The 19,778-nt window shown below is 44.7% G+C and overlaps 1 protein-coding gene across 3 annotated transcripts in view; it reads left to right on the top strand.

The window, feature by feature from the left end:
• The window catches only part of CNTN4 (contactin 4), a 271,916-nt gene that overhangs the window by 198,322 nt on the left and 53,816 nt on the right, over nucleotides 1–19,778 (top strand). For all 3 annotated transcript variants that reach the window (XM_042013627.1, XM_042013608.1, XM_042013617.1), the window contains 3 exons: nucleotides 8,058–8,261; nucleotides 11,648–11,750; nucleotides 12,419–12,603. In XM_042013627.1, coding sequence (XP_041869561.1) covers nucleotides 8,058–8,261; nucleotides 11,648–11,750; nucleotides 12,419–12,603 — 492 coding nt within the window. The remainder of the gene's footprint in view (nucleotides 1–8,057; nucleotides 8,262–11,647; nucleotides 11,751–12,418; nucleotides 12,604–19,778) is intronic.

Below are 19,778 nucleotides of genomic sequence, written 5' to 3'. Positions count from 1 at the left end.
TTTGTGCCCCACGGTGGTGTCATGGACACAGGAGGAGGTCTGGGGTCTGTAACTGGGAGGGAAGAGGCTCAGCCCTCCATTGAAGACCTTGGAAACAGCGAAATATCAGGAACATGACGTTAATGGATTTTTTATTTATCAATGACAGCTCGTGACATCTTTAAAAAGAAATCATCTGCGAGCCAGTCGTGTGGTTTATTCCCTGTTTGGTTGCAGTCAGCACTAAATGAAGATTGAAATGGGATTGAGAGGGGGTAGAGCCAGCAGGGCTTGGCTAAAGATGAGTGAGATCTGTCGTCTGACAGAACCCAGTCAATGGCATTTATCGAGAGTTGTAGCACCTTGTGATGTCTTTATGAAATAAATCAGAGATCAGAGTCCTGCTCTCAGGCTCTGCTAACCCTTTCCCTCCAAATCCAGCTCTGCTGGCCTCCGCAAAGCCCTTGGCAGCAGCCAAGGATGCAGAACATGCATAGTTGGCACAAGCACAGCACTGATGTATCAGATTTGGGGTTCCACATCCCTGGGTGCACACTCTGCTTTTTTCAAGTCAATAGTCCTGGCTGTGGGAGCCCTCATTCCTATGGGGCTGATGCTTTGCTGTTGAAAAATCAGTGGGGATATTGGTTTAGGCATTTTCTGTTACCTCATGCATGTGAAGTGCCTGAAAATGCAACCATGATGTGTTTAAATATAATAAATGTGCAGCCACGATGTGTTTAAATGATATGATAAATGTGCAACCATGATGATGTTTTCAGCTAGTAGATACCAAAGCATTTTATCTGAACACTGTTTATCTATCAAATATGTGAAGAGAATGTTTATTTCCTGTGTACTACAGACAAGTGCCCTCCAGGCTGTGCCTCCCTCAGGCTGTTTGGGCAGATATTTCAGCCTTGGAGTTGTTCATAATTTTAATTCATTGCAGTAAGAAAATTCTCCACAACCAACTTTTAAATTTTTTTTTGTTAGAGGTTTGATCTAATCTCCTACAGCTACAGTAAGAGGCTGATCAAAGGTAGTGAAAGCTGGTATTAAAGGATTAGCTAGGTCACATTGAAATATGTTTTGAAACAAGCCCAGGGACCTTTAGCTTTTCTGAAGCAAGTGCACACACAAAAAAGGATTTTTAGGCTAACTCCCTGTGACTTTAAACAGAAAACAAACTGATGGATTAAATCTGTGAGTCATTCCTTCAGGTGATGTGTGTAGCACTTTATGTAACACAAGCCTGGAGAATATCAGCAGCCACTGAATCTCTCACAGCACAAATAAGGAGCAGAATTTAAATTCAGGGTAGGCATCAGTTGTGCTCCTGCCCAGCTTCCTGTGTTTTTACTCTCTTTTGATGATTGCTTGTAAGTAATTAGCAGCTTCAGCCCAGCCTCCTTTTATCTTTTTCGCTGGCTGATCTCTCCTGTTTCCATTTGCTGCTGCCAGTCCCTGTCCCAGGGGGGCTTTGTCTCTGGCTGTCAGGTGAAGATGAGTTTCTTTGGGAAGATGTTGATGCCACTCTGTGGACTGTATCAAGCTATTATTCCTTTTTTTATTACCAGAATTTCCTCATTGGAATGAACTAAGAAACAGAGAGAGGGAATCACCCAGCTGATCGCTGCTGGGGTGAGCCTGGCTCCTAAAGCTTCAGTTTAAACGAGAAGTGCTGGAAATGGCATCAAATCCGATCCTGGGTGAGGTTCTCCATTGCCAGGAAACACCAAACCTGCTTCAGGAAGGCTCAGAAGCCCTTAGGATAGACACAGGTTGGGTTGGTGGGTGGGTTTTCTTTCCAGGCAAGACCAGGCTGAGCTGTAAATTTCTGTAAGACAAGTTTTAAAGTTTTTTCAGACAAAAACCCATCGAGTTTCTCCCCAAACCTGCTGGGCTGTGTTCGATGGGAGGGTGTCTGTGCCCATCAGATGCTGTTGAAATACTTTTGGTATTTAGCTGGAGTAAACGCCCCAGTGCAGGACTCCACCTCCCGACGTTTTCCCTTCAGCACAGATGCAGATTGCTGTGGATTTTCCTCCCTTCAGGCTCAGGCTGCCCCATGGCACAGTGGGATCCTCCTTAGTGCTCCCCTGCCATCGACTGGGGCTGCAGGCTGCTGGGGAGAGATAAGCCAGGCCAGCTGTGTTCAGCCAGCAGATATTTCACTGGTTTAGAGATGCACGAGCTGGAGATGCAGCTGATACAGGGCATTATTGATTAGGCTTCAGGTAATGAAGGCCTTTTAATTACCCACATCTGAAGCTCTACATACTGGGCAGATGAAGGGCTGGGAGGCAAACACAGCACTGAAAACTGCTGTGGGAATGAGTCCAACACAGAAATTGGGTAATTTGTGTGTTTTTCTCATTCTTATAAACTTCTGACAGCACATTGCCCTGTTGCCTGGCTGCTGAGTAACTGTGTCCTCAGATTTGGTGTAGCTGAGGGTTCATCCAGACATGTTTTATTAACCTCAGATTAATCTTGTTCATTATTTATCATTCCTTTTATTAAAACCTGCATTTGAGGCCCAGAGCTGTGGTGTGTAGTAGAGCTCAGACTCGAAGGGAGAATTACCAGGTGATGCTTTTGTCCAGGCTGATTTCCTTAAATTGCTCTGCAATTATTTAAAACTGGAAGATAAAAAATGGATGCAGTGTGCTGGCAGGGCAACGGAATGGTCTGTAGGCCCAAAAAAAAAGGTGTGGTGCATAACTCATGTAGCTTTAACATTAAAATAAAACTGTGAAGGAGAAAAATGGTAAAAAAATTCAGGAATTGCAGAGAACTGGTGTGTGTGGAGAGGAGCCTCAGAGGGTTGGGTAGGGCCATGAACATGGAGTGTTGTGCCAGGGATTTGTCTTTCCCAAATAATCCCCTTTTCCTCTTCCCCAGGACACTCTGGCAGGGTGTTGTGGCACTCGGAGCCTCCTTTCCTGCTCACATTTTGAGATTCACGGGGTTATGGGTGCTGATTGCTCAAGCAAACTGCAGTGACACCTGGAATTAGGAAATCTCATTTATGAACATCCCCTACAAGCAGATTTTGGCAGATTTTAATAAACAAGTTGAGAATACTGAACGAGTTCACGGGACTCATCAGATAATCAGTTAAGCTTTTACCCAAATTTGCTGTAACCTTCAAAACACTCTGTTAGAGGCTCTAAAGAGAAATTGGAACACCAAGGAATGGAAGCAATCAGAGCAAAAAAAAAAAAAAAAAGAGAAGTCTGTGGATTATCCACCAAAAATCAGCTTTCCATTAAGTTTATACAGCAACTGTGGGTATGGCTGGGGGGTTGTACAACGAAATGGTATTACAGCATTTGGATATTAAAACAAAGAGCAGGTGGGAATGTTTGGCACTTCCCAGCCAGCCAGGAACACACCCAGAGCCAAGAAATTTGTTTGTGCTAAAGCACCTAAAAGCAAAGTGCTAAATGCAGTTCCTCCCGACCATCACCTGCACTGCCATAGTTGAGGGAACAGCTTCTCTCCAGGAAAACCTTCACTGTGCTGTTGGCTCCGTCTGGGAATGGCAGGGAGTAAAACAGGAAAGCTTCAGCACTTCCCATTCTGCAAAAAGTAACTGAATTTTGAAAAAAAATTTTAAAACAGCCGTAATTTTGCAGAAGTGCATGATCCAGGGAAGGGCCAACCAAACACTCAAAGGTGTGGTCACTCTGTCTGGATTTAAATAGTTTCTAACAGGGGATGAGCTTCACTTCTCCTTTCAAAATGTCTCAAAATTATTTCTTGTTTCAGTCATAGTTTGGGTTGCTTGGGACAGTTTAAAGGGAGGATTTCATTATTTCCTTAATTTCATATTTTTCTCTTGCCATGGGTAGTGAAGCTTAATTTTTGTGCATTATGATTTACAGAAAACCTTCTGTTTCACACTGAAAATCAGTTCCCACCTGTCCATCTTGAGAGTGACAGAGGAGGTGATAACCTAGGAATTATAGCAATCATTAAAGATTGGATTAATCTCTTTAACTTTCAGTAAAGCCTATAAAAAATAATAGTGTATTGTACATTAAAAATGATAAATGACCCCCCTTTTTTTGGCTAATACTAATTCCAAAATTTCATTCCTCTACTCAGCTTTATGGCTACCATAATCTTGATATTTTAATAGCTTTTCCCATAATAGCCATAGAGACCTTTTTAAGTGGCAGCCCTGACTTTATGGAAGAGGCTTAAAAAAAAAAAAAAAAAAAATCAGGAAGAGTTTCTTCCACTTAAAGGCAGAGACAAAATACGTGTATGGCTCAAGACAGGCAACCAGAGAACATTATTTTGGCAAACCACAGGCCTAATTTTAATAATTATTCAGAATTTCTGTGCAGCTTTCAGTAGAGAGTAGATAATGGAAATTAAGAAAAATAAGGTTACAGCATGTTCTGGGTCTGTGCAGGGGATGACCAGGCAGGTGCTCAGTGGCTGCTCTGGGATTGCAGCTCATGGAGTTCCTCCTTCCCTTTAAAAGCAGCAAATACAGGTCAGAAATGGAGTAATATTCTCTGTTTGAGAGACCTGCTTGAATCTGCTTTAAAGGGGAAATGAAAAGTGTGGTAAATTAGGCAAAAATTATGTGAAAAGGGCCCCAAATTAGACAGGAGAAGTTTGCAATAAATTCCTCAAGGAATTAGAGCCTAATGTGTGATTAGAAAACCTTGAATTGCCTGTTGCTGCTGCTTCCTTGTGCTCAAAGGCTCCGTGCTGGTGACTCTGGGAGACGTTTCCATCAGCAGGAGCCACCCCGGGCTGTGTTTTAAGTGTCTGTTTGCACAGGAGTTACAAATTGCCTGTGGGGTGTTTGCTGCCTGTCACGTCCAGAGCAATTAGGAAGGGAGACCTTATCAAAAGGAATCCATCAAGTTGGGAGAGCCATAAATATTGCACCAGGATCTCTCAGAAAATCAAAGGGAGTTGGAGGGAGTATTTATTTACATGCTGCTACGCAAGCAGATGCACGTAGAGATGCTCCCCTCCGTGCTCTTCCCTGGGCTCTGTATTCCATTAGTCCCTGGTGTTTGAGAGAGGGAGAGAGAGAGAACTACCCAGTTTTAAATATTATATAGCAATCATGGACTGCTAATATCAAAATCTGCGTAATTCGGGCCGTTGGATCTTTCTGGACGCTGATAGGAAGGCAGAGCTGCACCTTCAGACCTTTGCTGTGTTCCTCAGCTGTATATAGCCAAATTAATAGAGTTTGGAGGTAGCTCTGGGGGAAGTTTTGATGCTTTGCCATCTAGAAATGGGTCTCCTTTAGTCTGTCCTGTGCTGGGTTCCTCATTTCGGAGAGATCCCAGCTCATCACCGTTTGTTTCCCTCTTTGATCTCACCTCCTCCTCTTGCATAGCCTCCTGTGACCTGCTTGCCCAGGGCTTCCCACCTGGCGCTCCAATGACAGAATTATTCCCGACTTTCTAATGGAGGCAGAGCCAAGGAAAAGCTCCTACAACGATTACAGGGTTGGAAAGCCCATCTTGAAAATGCCGGCACAAGGGCTCTCGATGGCTCTCACCAGCAAAGAGACAAGAACTCCTTGAGCCAAAGGGATCATTAGCCCACAAGCACAGAGCTAGAGGCTGCAATGAAAATATTTAACCTGGAAATTAGAGGGTTCTTAGCAATTAAAGAAATACTGCCTCACAGAGAAAAGCAGGAGCCAAAACCCTGCAGCTTCTGGGGTGTAATTATACCTACAAGACCTCCTGGGGAAGGATGGGAGGGACAGGGATTGATCCAGAAATTCCCTCCCCACTCTGTTGTTCTGTGGTCAGTTCACCATTCCATAGTCACTGCAAAATTGCAGAGCTCAGGGGGGCTCTGGTGGAAACCTTGTGTGTGAAGAGTCACTCCAATTTCAGCACCTCTGTGCATCCCAGGGCAGGGATGTTTATTTGCCTGTTGCCGGCTGCTTCTGGAGGAGCAAGATAATTGTTCACCGAGAGTAAATTTAAAAAAAAACCCAACAAACTTAACTACTTGCAGAAAATAATAAGCTGGCTGAGAAGTGGTGCCTTGTTTGCTCTGAGTATCCTCTTGACATCAGCATGAGGTTCCTCCTAATGAGATGCACATGTGTAAATATGATGATTAGATATTCCCTCATAAACAAAATTATCGTATCTTCCTGAAAGTCTAGCAGGCATTTTCAAGTCCTGTTGTTAAAAATAAATAAACGAAGGCCTAAAGTCAGCCTTCAGCCTCTTCTGGCTGTAAACAGAGGGACGCGAGGGCAGAATGTATTTTCCAAAGTACCTAATGGCAGTTGAGGTCAATTACAGCTACAACTCATTAGAGTATTAAAATAAGTATATGATTTTTGGTATAATTAGTGTTCCCTTAGAAAACTGCAGTGGTCTCATATCCACTTCAGGCTCTTTCAGTGTGCTTGGGCATTTGACTCAGGCAGATATAATAGGGTTAGACTGCATTAACCTCACTCACAGCCTCTGCAGCCGCTTGCAGCGTCTCTCACTTCTTCTTTATTGCTCAAATAACTTCCAAGGATGCCTTATAAAACACAGAGCACTGTCTAATTAGTCACAGAGAAGATTACAGCTGCTTAATTTAGTGTTGAGCTTTTTGCTGATTCAGAAATTCCCGAGGAATAAAGCATCCAGTGGGTGATAACACGACTCGGCAGATCCTCCTCACAATTGGCTTTAAAGGGGAAAAAAAAATCAATTAGGGAGGATGAAAGCAAAGCCATGAGCAGGCTGGAATGTTCATGACAAAAAGGTGAGGTTCCTGTAACATGTGTTTTATTCTGGATGAACCTGAGGGAGTAGCAGGAATATCAGACCCCTGTGCAGGCTCAGAAGCGTCCCAGCTGGAAATTTGCATTGCTAGTGATGCCTTGTTCTCTGGTCCTAAAAATATGAGCCAGACACAGTTAGGGTGATAAAAGGGGTACCTTTATGCAAGGATCCTCAGGTGCACGAAGCCGTCAGGTGGGAAACGCCAAGGACTCCCTGTTGAGCTTTTGACAGGGTACCCTTCCTTCTCGGACCAGGGTAAGAGAGCAGAGGAGGCTGCTGTCCTGCTAAGTTCTTTATTTCATAGTCTCACAGCTTTCTTGAAGGCAGAGTTCAAGGGGCTTACATGATAAAGACAAGCAGCAACAGGCAAAACAGCTTCTTCTTCTTCTATATGCTCTATATGCCCGATATCTTTTCTTACAGAAGTGTGGATTATATTTGTTAATTGACCAATAGGATTAACACACGATTCTAGCTCTTCTTTTCTTAACCTATCCTGGTCTAATTCTAACAGCTTAAAAGCCTTACACAAGTGTTACGTAGGTATTGCACAGATTTGCATTACAGTTTCTCTCAGTTCTTATTGTTTATGTGAACACTCCTTCTAAAAAATGTGAACAGTGTAATTCTAGCTAGATTTTGTCTAAAGTAAAGAAATTCTGTGAAAATTCTGCTGCAGTAAGAACTGTGTTTAAGGTCTCTGCTGTAGCTTTTCAATGTTTAAGGCACTTAGCATATATTTCTACTAAAAGTTAAAAAATCTGTACTTCTATTTCACTTTGGTGTGGCTTCACGTATCTCAGCTTGTCCAAAGGTTTTAATTCAACCCCTGTGCTTTGGCTTCCCTTTGGGACTGAGTCCAGAGGAGCTTTCACTCCAACACCACCCCCCACACGTGACACGTGCACAATTTTCATAGATTCTGCAAATTAGCACATCTGACAAGAACTCCCCAGTTAGGAACCTGCCCATGGAGTAGCCCCCCAGATGAGATCCAGGCCCTGCTTACAAAAATATGTCTCACAAAGCTGCTTTCAGCCTTGGTTTCTAAGGAGAACCAAGATAGCATAGGGATCCTGGAATTTGTTTTGTCTTCCTGCCTAGGGAAATGTTGAAGCTAAGCTGCAATAAAAGGCTACAAAGTTACAAATACTTGTGTAAAGAATACGGACAATATATGAAAGAAAAAAAAGGTAAAACCTGGAACAGCATCAGCGGCCGTGGGGCTGCTTCCGTGGGCTGTGACATACCCAAATTTCCCTGCTCAGAGCTTGTCCCTTGTGCTTGCAGAGCTCAGCTACGCGTGGATCTTCAACGAGTACCCGAGCTTCGTGCACCAGGACAGCCGGCGCTTCGTGTCCCAGGAAACCGGGAATCTCTACATCGCCAAGGTGGAGACCTCGGACGTGGGCAACTACACCTGCGTGGTGACCAACACCGTGACCAACAGCAGGGTGCTGGGGCCCCCCACGCCCCTCGTCCTCAGGAACGACGGTAGGAGCCTCCCAAGCTGGCCTTGGAGACTCTCCCATGCTTTTCGTGACTGGATGTCACCCAGACATTGAAAAGTGGCCTGAAATGTTTATATTGGAGTTAAGGGAGAGATTTTTCTCCTCAGAGTGAGGCTGGAGCTGTGGTTCAAACTCATGGACAGCTAAAGTTGCTCTTCCCAGCTGAGACTCTCAGAGTCAGGCAATAATTACAAAAGAAAACCCTGATGGGATTTGGCCAAAGACAGGAAACAAAATAGATTTTAGAGTCTGGATATACCAGTTTTTCTCATTTTATGCAGCCCAAAAGTGAGTAAAGGCACTTTGTTTTTTCGGTAACTCTTAGCTCAGTCTGTATTTCCCAGCAGAATTAGGGCTATTTTTAGTGGTCTGTGGAATAATACAAAAAAGGGAGAAGAAAGCAAAAGAGGATTTCTAAATTTATACAGACAATTGATCTGTATCGTCGTCATTTTTGAGCAGATAAGAAAAATACTTTGCATGCTAATTTACAATTAAAATTAATTAAAATGTCTCTGTTCAAAGGCTAACAGTTGGAACATTTGTTCCAGAAATAGAAATGCAATGTTAGCAACTTCTCCTGGAAGATCCACTGTCACCTCGTGGTATTTGACAAAAATTCCTTGCTTGGAAAATGCAGTTGCTGCAGCCTCCTGCCCATCAGGCTGACACAATTCCTGTGGATGGGAAATGCTGTTGGTGATGAGGAATTGTCACAACGGGACTGGGAGGGGTGGAGGTGCTGCTTTTCCAGATCTGCCCCCCCTTACAGGGAATGCTGTGTTCCTACAAACACAGAGGCAGCAAATCTGTCCCCAGTGAGCCATGGCATGGATGGCAGACAAAGAGCAATGTTTAAATTTGCCTCATACTAACAACTGCAGTGCTGAAATTGTATTTTTAAATATTTCAATAATAGGACTTTTTTTTTTACAAACCCTACTGGAAGAGCTGGGGAGGGACTTGGTACAGGGGTGTGCCGTGCTAGAACAAGGGGCAATGGCTTTAAACTGATGGGGCAGGGTTGGATTGGGAAGGAATTCTTCCCTGTGAGGGTGGTGAGGCCCTGGCACAGGGTGCCCAGAGCAGCTGTGGCTGCCCCATCCTGCTCCAAAGCCTGCTGGGTGCATCCAGGTGTTGAGAGCTGCTGCTCCTGCAGTGCTTCTCAATTTTTCTTAAAAATGTGGGATTTTCGACATCAGGATTGAAACAGGAACAGTAGGAAAGCACCGAAATAGTCCTGGAATAAAATTGCCATCAGCAGCAGCTGTATGGGCCAATTAAACTCTACCATTTCACAGGTGTTGTCAGGAAATGCCTCTCATCTCCTCAGACAAATTAGCCTCCTTCTGAATTCCTGGGACTTTCATCCCAAAGCAGGTTTTTAAGCCTTGATATTGAAAGAAAGATACAAAAGCTTCTGAAATGCCAACACATGGAACATCTGATGTGCGACACTGGAAGTGTTCTCCAAGCTACAAACTCGGGGTCTATTTTAGTCTTTTATTTCCTCCTCTGTCCCTGCCACCTGCTCAGCTAAGTCAGATGTTAAATCACCCAGGAACAGCAGGAAAAATGAGGATTTTCTGCATGGAAGTGATCTTGGATTCAGGATGGAGATGTCTCAACTGCTCTGATGTTGCTCCTATAAAGAGGAGACAGCAGGGCTCACTTCATACCCGATATATATTTGTGTAGGTAGGCAGGTTGTCACTGCAGCAGGAGCCTTGTGATTTTTCCAGGTACAAATCCTGATTTTTGGGTGGTTGGAGTTCACAGGAAGGCTGTGAGAGGCCACAGCTGCCGGGCTGAGGGTGGCAGTGGCTGTAGCTGATGTCCCACAGCCCCAGGGAAACATTCCTACCCCACTGTGGGGTTTCATCCCCCTGGGATTTCAGCTCTCCAGTCCCAGCCCAAGGCAAAGAAATGGGAATGAATGAATAAAAAGTGAGAGAAGGGGTAAAAGATCTCCATAAGTTCTGAATAAATAAAAAGTGAGAGAAAGATCTCCACAAGTTCCATCAGCTGCTGCTTTGGAGACCACGGGGCAGTTCTTGGCTTGATTGAAGCTCACCCAGCTAATACTTATCACAGATTTTGGAGAAATTTAGGCAAGATTGCAAAGGTTTGGCAGGTCCCAGTTGGGAAAACAGGATTTGGAGCTTTTTGATGGTGCAGTGTTGACATGCAGAGGGCTAACGAGTGACATGCCACGTAATTGCTGTTCGCGTGGTTTGTAAATGCTGGAATGTCACCACGGAATCACAGGTTTCCTCTTCCATGTGCCAGGCAGCACATGAATGTGGGGAGAGTATTCACATTTTTAATAAATGCATTTAATTTTGACAACTGAGGCTGTGCAGCAGCTGCTTTGTTGAACGTTCATTTGCAATTAATGTGTTGGAAGAAAGATGACATAACCTGCTGTTGTGCCAGAACAGGTCAGCAAGCAAAGGTGGACTTGGTGCAAGCCTCACACTGAGCATTTTCAGCTTTATCACTGGAAAATGAAAGGAAAGAACCAGGATTTTCTTGCATCCTGTGTGAAAAGCAAAGGGAACAGAGAGCAGCACAGCAATCACAGGCCAGCACCAGCAGCTCCGATGCGCCCCAGTGTCACTGCAGGCTCCTGCTGGCTCATTTCTGGTTTTCTGGGATTCATCAGGGCTGACCCGGCTCAGCTCCTCCCTTGGCCACTCTCCAGGCAGCGCCGCACTGTTGAGATTTAAACTGCAATCATCAATTAGCTGATAATCACTATTGGTGAAATTATATGTGCCGGGTCTAAGACAGTACAGTGAGTGGAAATGGAGCCATTTGTCAGGAGTGTAATGGCCTTTTTATGTGCACAAATTTTTAAACACAATTTCATAAAGAGGCTGCCACGCTCCGTGATTTACTGGGGCAGTAAAAAATAAAGAAATTACCCGAGGAGCAGATGATCTCTGTGCATTGAAATCCTGGAAGTTAATAGAAACCCCTATTAACTCCAGGGATTTTAAAACTTCTTCCTAATGGCTGTTTGTTCCGTGTTTCAGTTCTAGAAGATGCTGAACCTCCCTGGTTATTGCTCCCCTTATTTCACAGGTTACCTGCAAAAATCCTGCATGTTCAAAAGCAAAAAGTAACAGAGCCATGAAGAGATTTTAATCTTTGGCAGATGGTGTGGAGAGTTGGTTCAGCTTCTCCTCTGGCAGTAAATGGGAAAAGAGCCCACACTCCACGGCTGTTAGGAACAGGCCATGTTTAAAATGAATGGATTAATTGGGCAAGTAATGACGTATAGAACAGCTCCATGCTAGCACGGGAACACTTGTGAATTTACTGCTGAAATCCAACCAAGCCTTAGCATCTCCTTTATGTTCACAGGGGTGATGGGAGAGTACGAGCCCAAAATAGAAGTGCAGTTCCCAGAAACGGTTCCATCTGCGAAAGGAACAACGGTGAAACTGGAGTGCTTTGCCTTGGGGAAGTAAGTCTGGATCCATTATTATTATTATTATTACTATTATTATTATTCCTGCAGCTTTTCATGTTCATGGTGCTGGATTGTGGAGTTTGCAGCAGTTCCTAACAACCCACTTCCCTCAGCAGGAGTTACTTATGGCCAGTTTTCATAGCAGCCAGAGGGCCTGAGGGCTCTTGTTTTTGGAGTAAACACTGGCAACACTTCTAAAATGTTGGGGCTGGTAGGAAAATCATCACAGAATCCTAGACTGGTTTGGGTTGGAAGGGACATTCATGACCATGCAGTGCCACCCCTGCCAGGGGCAGGGACACCTCCCACTGTCCCAGGCTGCTCCAAGCCCCAATGTCCAGCCTGGCCTTGGGCACTGCCAGGGATCCAGGGGCAGCCCCAGCTGCTCTGGGCACCCTGTGCCAGGGCCTGCCCACCCTAAAATGGATGTGTTGTTACAGCAGAACCCCAAACTCAATTGGGTCAAAACAGCATTTTAATAATAAAATGTCTCCTGCTTTTAAGGCTCTGTGAGAGATACACCACGATGAACACATGACTATTTATGTTACATATAACCCCTCCGTAATAAAATTCCTCTGGATGCTGTGCCAGGCTCCTCACACTGACCAGACCCATGGCTTTCTCTGCACATCTTACTGTGCTTCCTTTTTGTCCTCCAGCCCAGTGCCCACGATCAGCTGGAGGAGGGCGGATGGGAAGCAGATCCCCAGGAAAGCCCGGAGACACCGATCGAGCGGGCTCCTCGAAATCCCCAACTTTCAGCAAGAGGACGCCGGACCCTACGAGTGCGTGGCTGAAAATGTGAGAGGGAAAAACGTGGCACGAGGACAGCTGACATTTTATGGTAAGCAGGCTGCCTGCTCTCAGGGCTTTATTGTGGCCAGTGCAATCTGCAGTAAACATTTTGTGAGGACGTCATTTTGCCAGGATACTTTAAAAATGACTTTCTTTTCAAATGGCACATCTCAAGAAGGGTGTAATTTGAAGTAAAACCTGGCTGAATGGTGCATATTAATTGAGAATCAGAGCAGCTGGAACAAAAACACATCCCTGGAAGGACATTGGCATGGAAACGTGCTGGAAATGCTTGGAAAGGGCTTGTTTGCCTTCTCGTGGTTGGGAGGGTAAGGCAGGAGATCTGGAGGAGCATCCTCATGTTTACAGCTTGGCATTTATGATGTATGGGTTGCCCCAGCTTTCCTGGATAAATGTTAATTGCTGATAACCAATTAAGAACTGCTTTCAAGAGGATCAATGATTGCACAGCAGAGAGAGTTGGGATTTAACAATGTCAGGGCAGAGCCCTCTCCCCTCAGAGGCTTTCTGCACCTGCTTTTCTCTCACTGAAATCAGAGTCCTTGAGCCAGGCACTGTAAAATGTCAAATTTCAGCTTCGAAGGCCTGCTCTGTTAAGTAGAAGATGCATTAATCCCTCTGGTCCTGGTGCCCATCCCCAAATTTCTGCTGGAAACAGCCCCACAAAGCAAACCCAAAGCGTGGCTTTACCTGTGCAGAGGTGAGTGAGAGTTGTGGCGCCACAAGGGTGCCAAGGTTGGTTTGGTACCAAGGTTCTGTTTGAGATGTTTTGGAGAGGACAGGCTGGAGCTTCCACATCCTCCCCCACAGGAGTGCAGAGACCTCCACAGAAAAAAAGATTCCTGGTTTGGTTGCTGCCCTGTTCCCATCTCCAGGAGCTCAACAGTGCTGTTCTTTGTAGAAAATACGGACAGGAATTGAGGGTTTTCTCCCCCAAATGCTCCTGAGGGCCCAGCTCCTGTTAGCAGGGAAGATGGGGTTGAGCTCCAGCAATGAGGAGAATGGTTTTTGATTTGTAGTGATTTTGCCACAGAAAAAGAGTTTGGAAACCAACCCTGCTGGCAACCCTGAATTGAGTTTGGTGGGTAATATAACTTTTTTTAAAGAAAGTAGGGACATTTTCAAATTGGAAATATTTCTAAAAGACATTTCATTTAGAAATCGGAACTTTGGGGGCCTCCAATTGAAATGAACATTTCTCCTTTTAAAACTGAGGGAAATATGAAACGAGAAAACATTAAGAAGGAGTGAAAGAGCAAGAACAAAGTGAAATCTTTCATGTTAAGGAAAGAATCCAGGGTTGATTTGAATGGCTTTTAATTTTTTTAATTAGATGATTTAAGGATTCCGTTTTCTGTGCCGTGTGCTTCTCCTGATTTTTCCCATGTGGAGAGTAAATTAAAAGACTCATCAGTTGTACAGTTTTGCTCTACCCACGGCCAAAGCTGCCTTCCTTGGAAAGCAGTAAATGGAGCCTTTGGAATACTCCCACCACAGCATATATTGAGTTATAATCTCATTACTGTAATGAATTTATCACTCTGGATCCTACACAAAAGCTGCCACTGTGGCTCGTGCTGGTTTTCGCACCCATCGTGGCATTTCAGCAGAGCAGCTCGAGGTTTTCTGGGAAGAGGAGTGTCCTGCTCTCAGTCTCACACTGGGAAGCCTTTGCATCTCTTCCCTGGGAGTGGAGGAGTTCCCGATGGAGAGGTGTCAGCCAGACGCCTCTCCTGCTGCAGGTTTTAAAGATAATTCACTAAAATATCATCCTTGTTGTCTTGAGGATGGTGATTTTCCAGGGAAGTAGTTCGTTTTTTAGGATAACTTGTGTTTGGCAGCCAGCACTGAAAATAGATCTCTTAAAAAAGCCCAACTTGCATTCTGTATTCTGGGCTCTGGAGTTCCACGTGGCAGCAAAATATTTTAGGGGAAAGTAACTCATTGTAAACTTCTATACAAACAGTTGGAAAAAAGAACATAATTTTCCTTAATAATTGGGGGTTTTAAAGCTGAGAAGTGTTATTTCATTACTGAAATACAACAAAGAGCTTTCAAGTTGCTTTTGGAAGTTCGGGGCTGGTGCCTGGAGAGGGCAACCCTCTGGAGGTGCTGAAAGATGCTGGTTTGGATGGATTTTAGGAAGAAATTTTTTATCATGGGGGTGGTGGGGCCCTGGCACAGGGTGCCCAGAGCAGCTGGGGCTGCCCCTGGATCCCTGGCAGTGTCCAAGGCCAGGTTGGACATTGGGGCTTGGAGCAGCCTGGGACAGTGGAAGGTGTCCCTGCCCCTGGCAGGGGTGGCACTGGAAGGGATTGAAGGTCCCTGCAGCCCAAAGCAGTGTGGGATTCAGTGGGATCTGGGTTATCATATCCACATGCACTGATGTGCTCTGCAGGCCACAACGTGGCTCTAACAGCACCACTCCTTTAAACCAAGATATCAGCCCCTGAGCATGGCATAAAAGAAGAAAATAGAAGAAAAAGAAATTCAAATTTGCCTGCTCACTGTAGATAACCCAGCGTTGTCAGCTTCTCTCTGTGCTCCTGGAAGTTGTCAGGGAAGGTTGACTTCTGCTGTGTTTCATTCTTGTATCAGTGTTTATTTTCTCCTCCGTTAGCACATCAGTGACACTGAAGTTGTTTGACATCCTTGCTGCAGCAGAAGAGGTTAATTAAACGTGCAAGATCCATTCTTGCTGCATTTCCTGTGCTCTGAGCCCCTGCACCAGGCTGTGTTTTACCGCTCTCCACAAGCGTTTGTTCCCGGGGCTGAGTTCCCCTTGATGGATCAACCTTCCCATGGAAACATGTTCCTGTTAATGCAATTACAGCAACTTACTCCTGTTTCCCTGACTGATGGAACTCTGCATGACACATTTCCTTGCTGTTCCTCTTGTTCTCCCTGCTATTCCTGCCTCAGGTTAATTCCTGGCAAAGGGACATGCTGGGATTCTTGGGGCTGTCCCGTGCAGGCCAACAGCTGCACTTGATCTTTGTGGGTTCCCTCCAACTCAGAATATTCCCTGATTCTGAATTAACAAACTGGACTGCACAGCCTCCTCTTTCCCACCTTTTAGCAGCTCTAGCTGCTGGTGCTGCCTTCCTGACCTGGCAGCTGAATCCCGTGGCTGAGGCAGGTGAGGTCCCAGCAGGACACAGGGCAGAACCACTGCCTCTTCTCCCAGTTTCTCCCAGTTTCTCCCTGCAGTGAGGGCCCTCCACGCCATCAGCTGTGTGTTTTGGGATGCACTCCCATTGACCTGATTGTATTTTTAATCTGCCTGCTCATAAATTTTACATTTGCTAACCCTCCGCAGGGCTGAGATTTATATCCCAAGCAAACAGCAGTGCCAACAGTTATTTCTCTCCTGGCAGAAGTACAGTAAACAGGTTACCTTAACCAGCTAATTTAAAAAGAAATTGCCTTTTTGTCCATAAAACCAGCGTCAAGGAGATGCTCATTTATTATTGATGTTTAATTCATGGCAAGTTTAGATGCTGTTCCAGCCAAATCTTCTTTTGTTGATATTTGTGACCCAGAGCCTGCTCATCCCTGGGTTTGGAATCCCGGGGTTCCGCTTCCCTGGATTGACTCTGACGAGTCAATGCAACATCTTGAGATCCCCCTTCCCAACAAAATATTTAGTCTGAATAGCAGAAAATATGAAAAATAGCTGCTGGTTGATGTGATCCAAATATAAACAAGTTCAGTGGGGCTGGGAGGGACAGCACTGGGGAGGGCTGAGGAGCTGTACCACCCCTGAGAATGTTTGTTTGCCAGGATTTTGATATAAAATGTGGGATTTGTCCCTGGCTTTCCAGTCAGATCAACGCTGGGAAATATCCAAGCTCCAAAGCAGCTAAACCAGGAAAAAATTGCAGTTGAAATGTTTTCCAAAAATGTTGTCACAGCACCATCCGCATTAACAGCCAGTCAGACGTATTTGTCTCTAATTACAGTTCTTTGCAGCAGTCTGTAGGATATTCAGCAGAACCCATTTAATTGGCTGGGCCCCTTTTCAGATTAAATCCTTCCCAAATCCAAGTCCCAATAGGAATTTGTGAGGCTCCTTAATTCTGCAGTGAAAAGAGTCCCCTTTTCATCAGCAGGCCTGTGTTTTATTTGGGCAAAAGCCACTTTATGCCACTCTGTAAAACAGCCTCAAATGTAAATCAGATTATGCTCTTCATTACGGCCAGAGGTCTAAAAAGGAAATTTGCACAAGTGAAAATCAGGCAGCTTTATGTCTGCTCAGTTTAGGTCCCAAATCATAAATAATTTGATGCAAATTCAAATAAAGTGAGTTTCTGGACTGGATAAAAATACAAGAAAATTCACATAAATAGGGCAAGTGGATTATGATATTATGACTATATTATTATTAATTGTCTTTCACATCACTCGCTAGAAAACCCTGTTGCTACCTTTTACACAGGTACCTGTTAGTAGAGGGGGGAGTAACTCTGCATTTTGAGTTCTTTGCTGCCCAAGGGAAGTCTGGCATCCAGAACAAGCTCCTGCGCAGAGCACAGGCATGTTTCTCATTGGCTTTTCCCTTTCCAAGGGATTGCTGGAACCCTGCTTACAGAGAAACCCAATTTTTAGGAGATTCAGAAAAAGTCTCATATTATTATCATTGTGGCTTGGAGAAACACCTCTCCAGCAGGAGAAGCAAAAATACAAATAGGGAGGAAATACAAATAGAAATGAAATGTGGAGGTTACTCATAGAGCAGCCCACACCTCCCTCACACCCCTGAGCAGCTGCAGTTCAGTGTCAGGATGAAAAATAACTAAATCCAGGAGGATGGGTCCCTATGGATGTGCCTGTAACACCACCAGCCCTTTGGTGCCCACAAAAACAGGGGAAAAAACCCTGTAATGGTGCAGAACAGCTCATGGAACAGGAGGTAAAGGAGAGGTAGGGACAGCTGAAGTGTTTTTATCAGCTGGGTTAACTCCTTCAGATTTTCCTGTGTTTCTTTTCCTCTGGTGTTTAATATTCCAGTGCCAAGCAGAACTCCCAGGCTGGCTTATTCGGGTCAGTCCTGTAGAGAGGCAGGAAGGAGACATCCTGCCCGAGTGGCAATAGCTGGTGATGTTTCCAAAGACTCAGACAAATGGAGGTTGTTTAGGTGCAACATTCCAGCAGATTGCTTTGGTGGATGATTTGCACGCCTTTAGGTTGTATAGATTTCAAACAGTCCTTAACTGGCAGTAGAGGTCAGGAGGAGGGGATTAGGAGGAGGAAAGGAAGAGAGAGGAGAAGTGGTAACTCGAGGTCTGGTTTCACATCCCTGTCATCTTTGGGAAGGAAACAAATGAGGGATCTGAGGGGTTTGTGCACAGGAGCTGTGTCCCCATTGGGGGCAGGATGACGTGTGCACTTGTCTGCACAAGCCTTATGCTGGCTGCACTCTTTATTTTCAATTATTCCTCTGTTTTTCCCACCTGGTTGGTTTTTGTTCACTTCTTACACTTGGCTTTCTGGTCTTTAGACTGCTCTGATCCTGGGCTCAGTCTCAATCTCCTTCGAATAGAGATAGTAATGGACAAGTCATTCAGCCTTTCATCTGCCATTAATGATGAATTACACAGCCTGCACCAGGTCATCAGCTGCTAGAAATTGGCTTAGGAACACTGAAATCAATATACACCAGCCGAGAATTGGACTCTGGATGTGTATTAGCACCTCATTTGCTTGAGTCTTTTTGGTTGTTTTGAACTCACAGGTGACTGCAGAGTCCTACAGGTTTATTTCTGGCTAATTTCTCATATTTCTCCCTTACTTCTGGGGGTTTGTTACTCATTTCTGAGGGGATGCATCATCACCTGCCACGTCATTTCATTTTCAAATATCTTTTGGGACATGATTTCCAGCTCCTACTTTTGCCTTTCAATTTATTATAGTGAAGGACAGACTGCCTCCGGATTTTTTTGTCTTAGAGAAGTAAGAATATATTTGGGCATATTTTCCTATTTACCTGGTTTTAACTGTCCCCATAAAGGACTGAAAGGTGATCAAAGGTAAACAGGGTTTTTTCCTCACTATTTCCATCACTTTTCTTCTGTTCCCCTGAGTACAAACTCCAGACAGCTCTCGTCTCCTAGGAGGGGGAGATTTTTCTTTAAAGCAATCCTTATGTAAGAGTCATGCTTATATCTCTAAGCCTTTTCTTTCACTTTATAGATTCAGCATACGAATTTTGCTTGCAACTCTGATGAATTCTTAATCAGCTTCCAGATTTTTCCTCCAGGATGTTTCCAAGGCCAGTACTATCTTGAGTACTCCAAGCAGGGCCAAAATATTTCCTGTAAAAAATTCCTCTTTGGTCAGCACCACTGCAATGATCCAAAGGACTTTTTCTAGACCAGTCACAAATTAAACCTTGCCATTATCTCAGAGAATGTCGCTGTACCAGAAAACGTTGTAGAGAGGAGCTGGTTTCATCCCCTTATTTGAATTATTTTAATTATCATGCCTGGAATCTCGTGTCGTGTTACCTTGGTCTGATCCCCAGTGGGCGCCTGTCAAATTTCATTAGGTTGTGGCGACTCTCCTTCGGTGGCTCAAACATATTTGCAGCGTGAGCCAACCCCTGAGTATTCCCCAGGATGAAGCCAAGAGCTTCTCTCTGCACTGAACTGTTGAGAGGAGAGGTTGACCTAATTAGAAAAGGCTCCCAAAGAGCAGCAGAGAACGAGCTCCTGCAAAACAAAGGACTCAGAGCTCTTCACTGAGATTATTATTTGACCTGTGCTGCTCGCTCTGGAGTTGTCTGCACCATAAATGGCTCTGGGATAGAAAATTTAACCAGTTCAAACCATTGGAGGGGGTTAGGGTGGTGTGGGGTGTGAGGCTGTGGCTTGTGGGTGCTGCACCAAAGGGTGATATAAATTTGGGGGTGGCAGCTTCCAGCACTGCACGTTTCAATCTCAGCACTTAGGGCAGGAGTTGGGATGAACAACCCACAAACTACCCCAAAAACTGCCTCTTGGAGAGAATTTCCCTCATCTGGGGAGTCTGTATGAAATGAGGATGAATTCTGAGTTTTCTGTCCTCACCACAGGAGTTATCCTTGCTTTTACATAGCACACACTTAGTTACAGAGCACAGCTTACCATTCATGGCTTCTCTTCATTTGCAAATTATTTCCAGTTGTTTTGTCTGGGTTGGTTTTTTTTTTTTTTGTTTTCATGT

This window comes from Corvus kubaryi, unplaced genomic scaffold (genome assembly GCF_017639235.1).
Source record: "Corvus kubaryi isolate FWS band 111438036 unplaced genomic scaffold, C.kubaryi_AGA036_p1.0 136, whole genome shotgun sequence".
NCBI classification, from domain to species: Eukaryota; Metazoa; Chordata; class Aves; order Passeriformes; family Corvidae; genus Corvus; species Corvus kubaryi.
The sequence above is the reverse complement of the archived record's forward strand: the minus strand, read 5'-3'. Positions and strand labels throughout refer to the sequence as shown.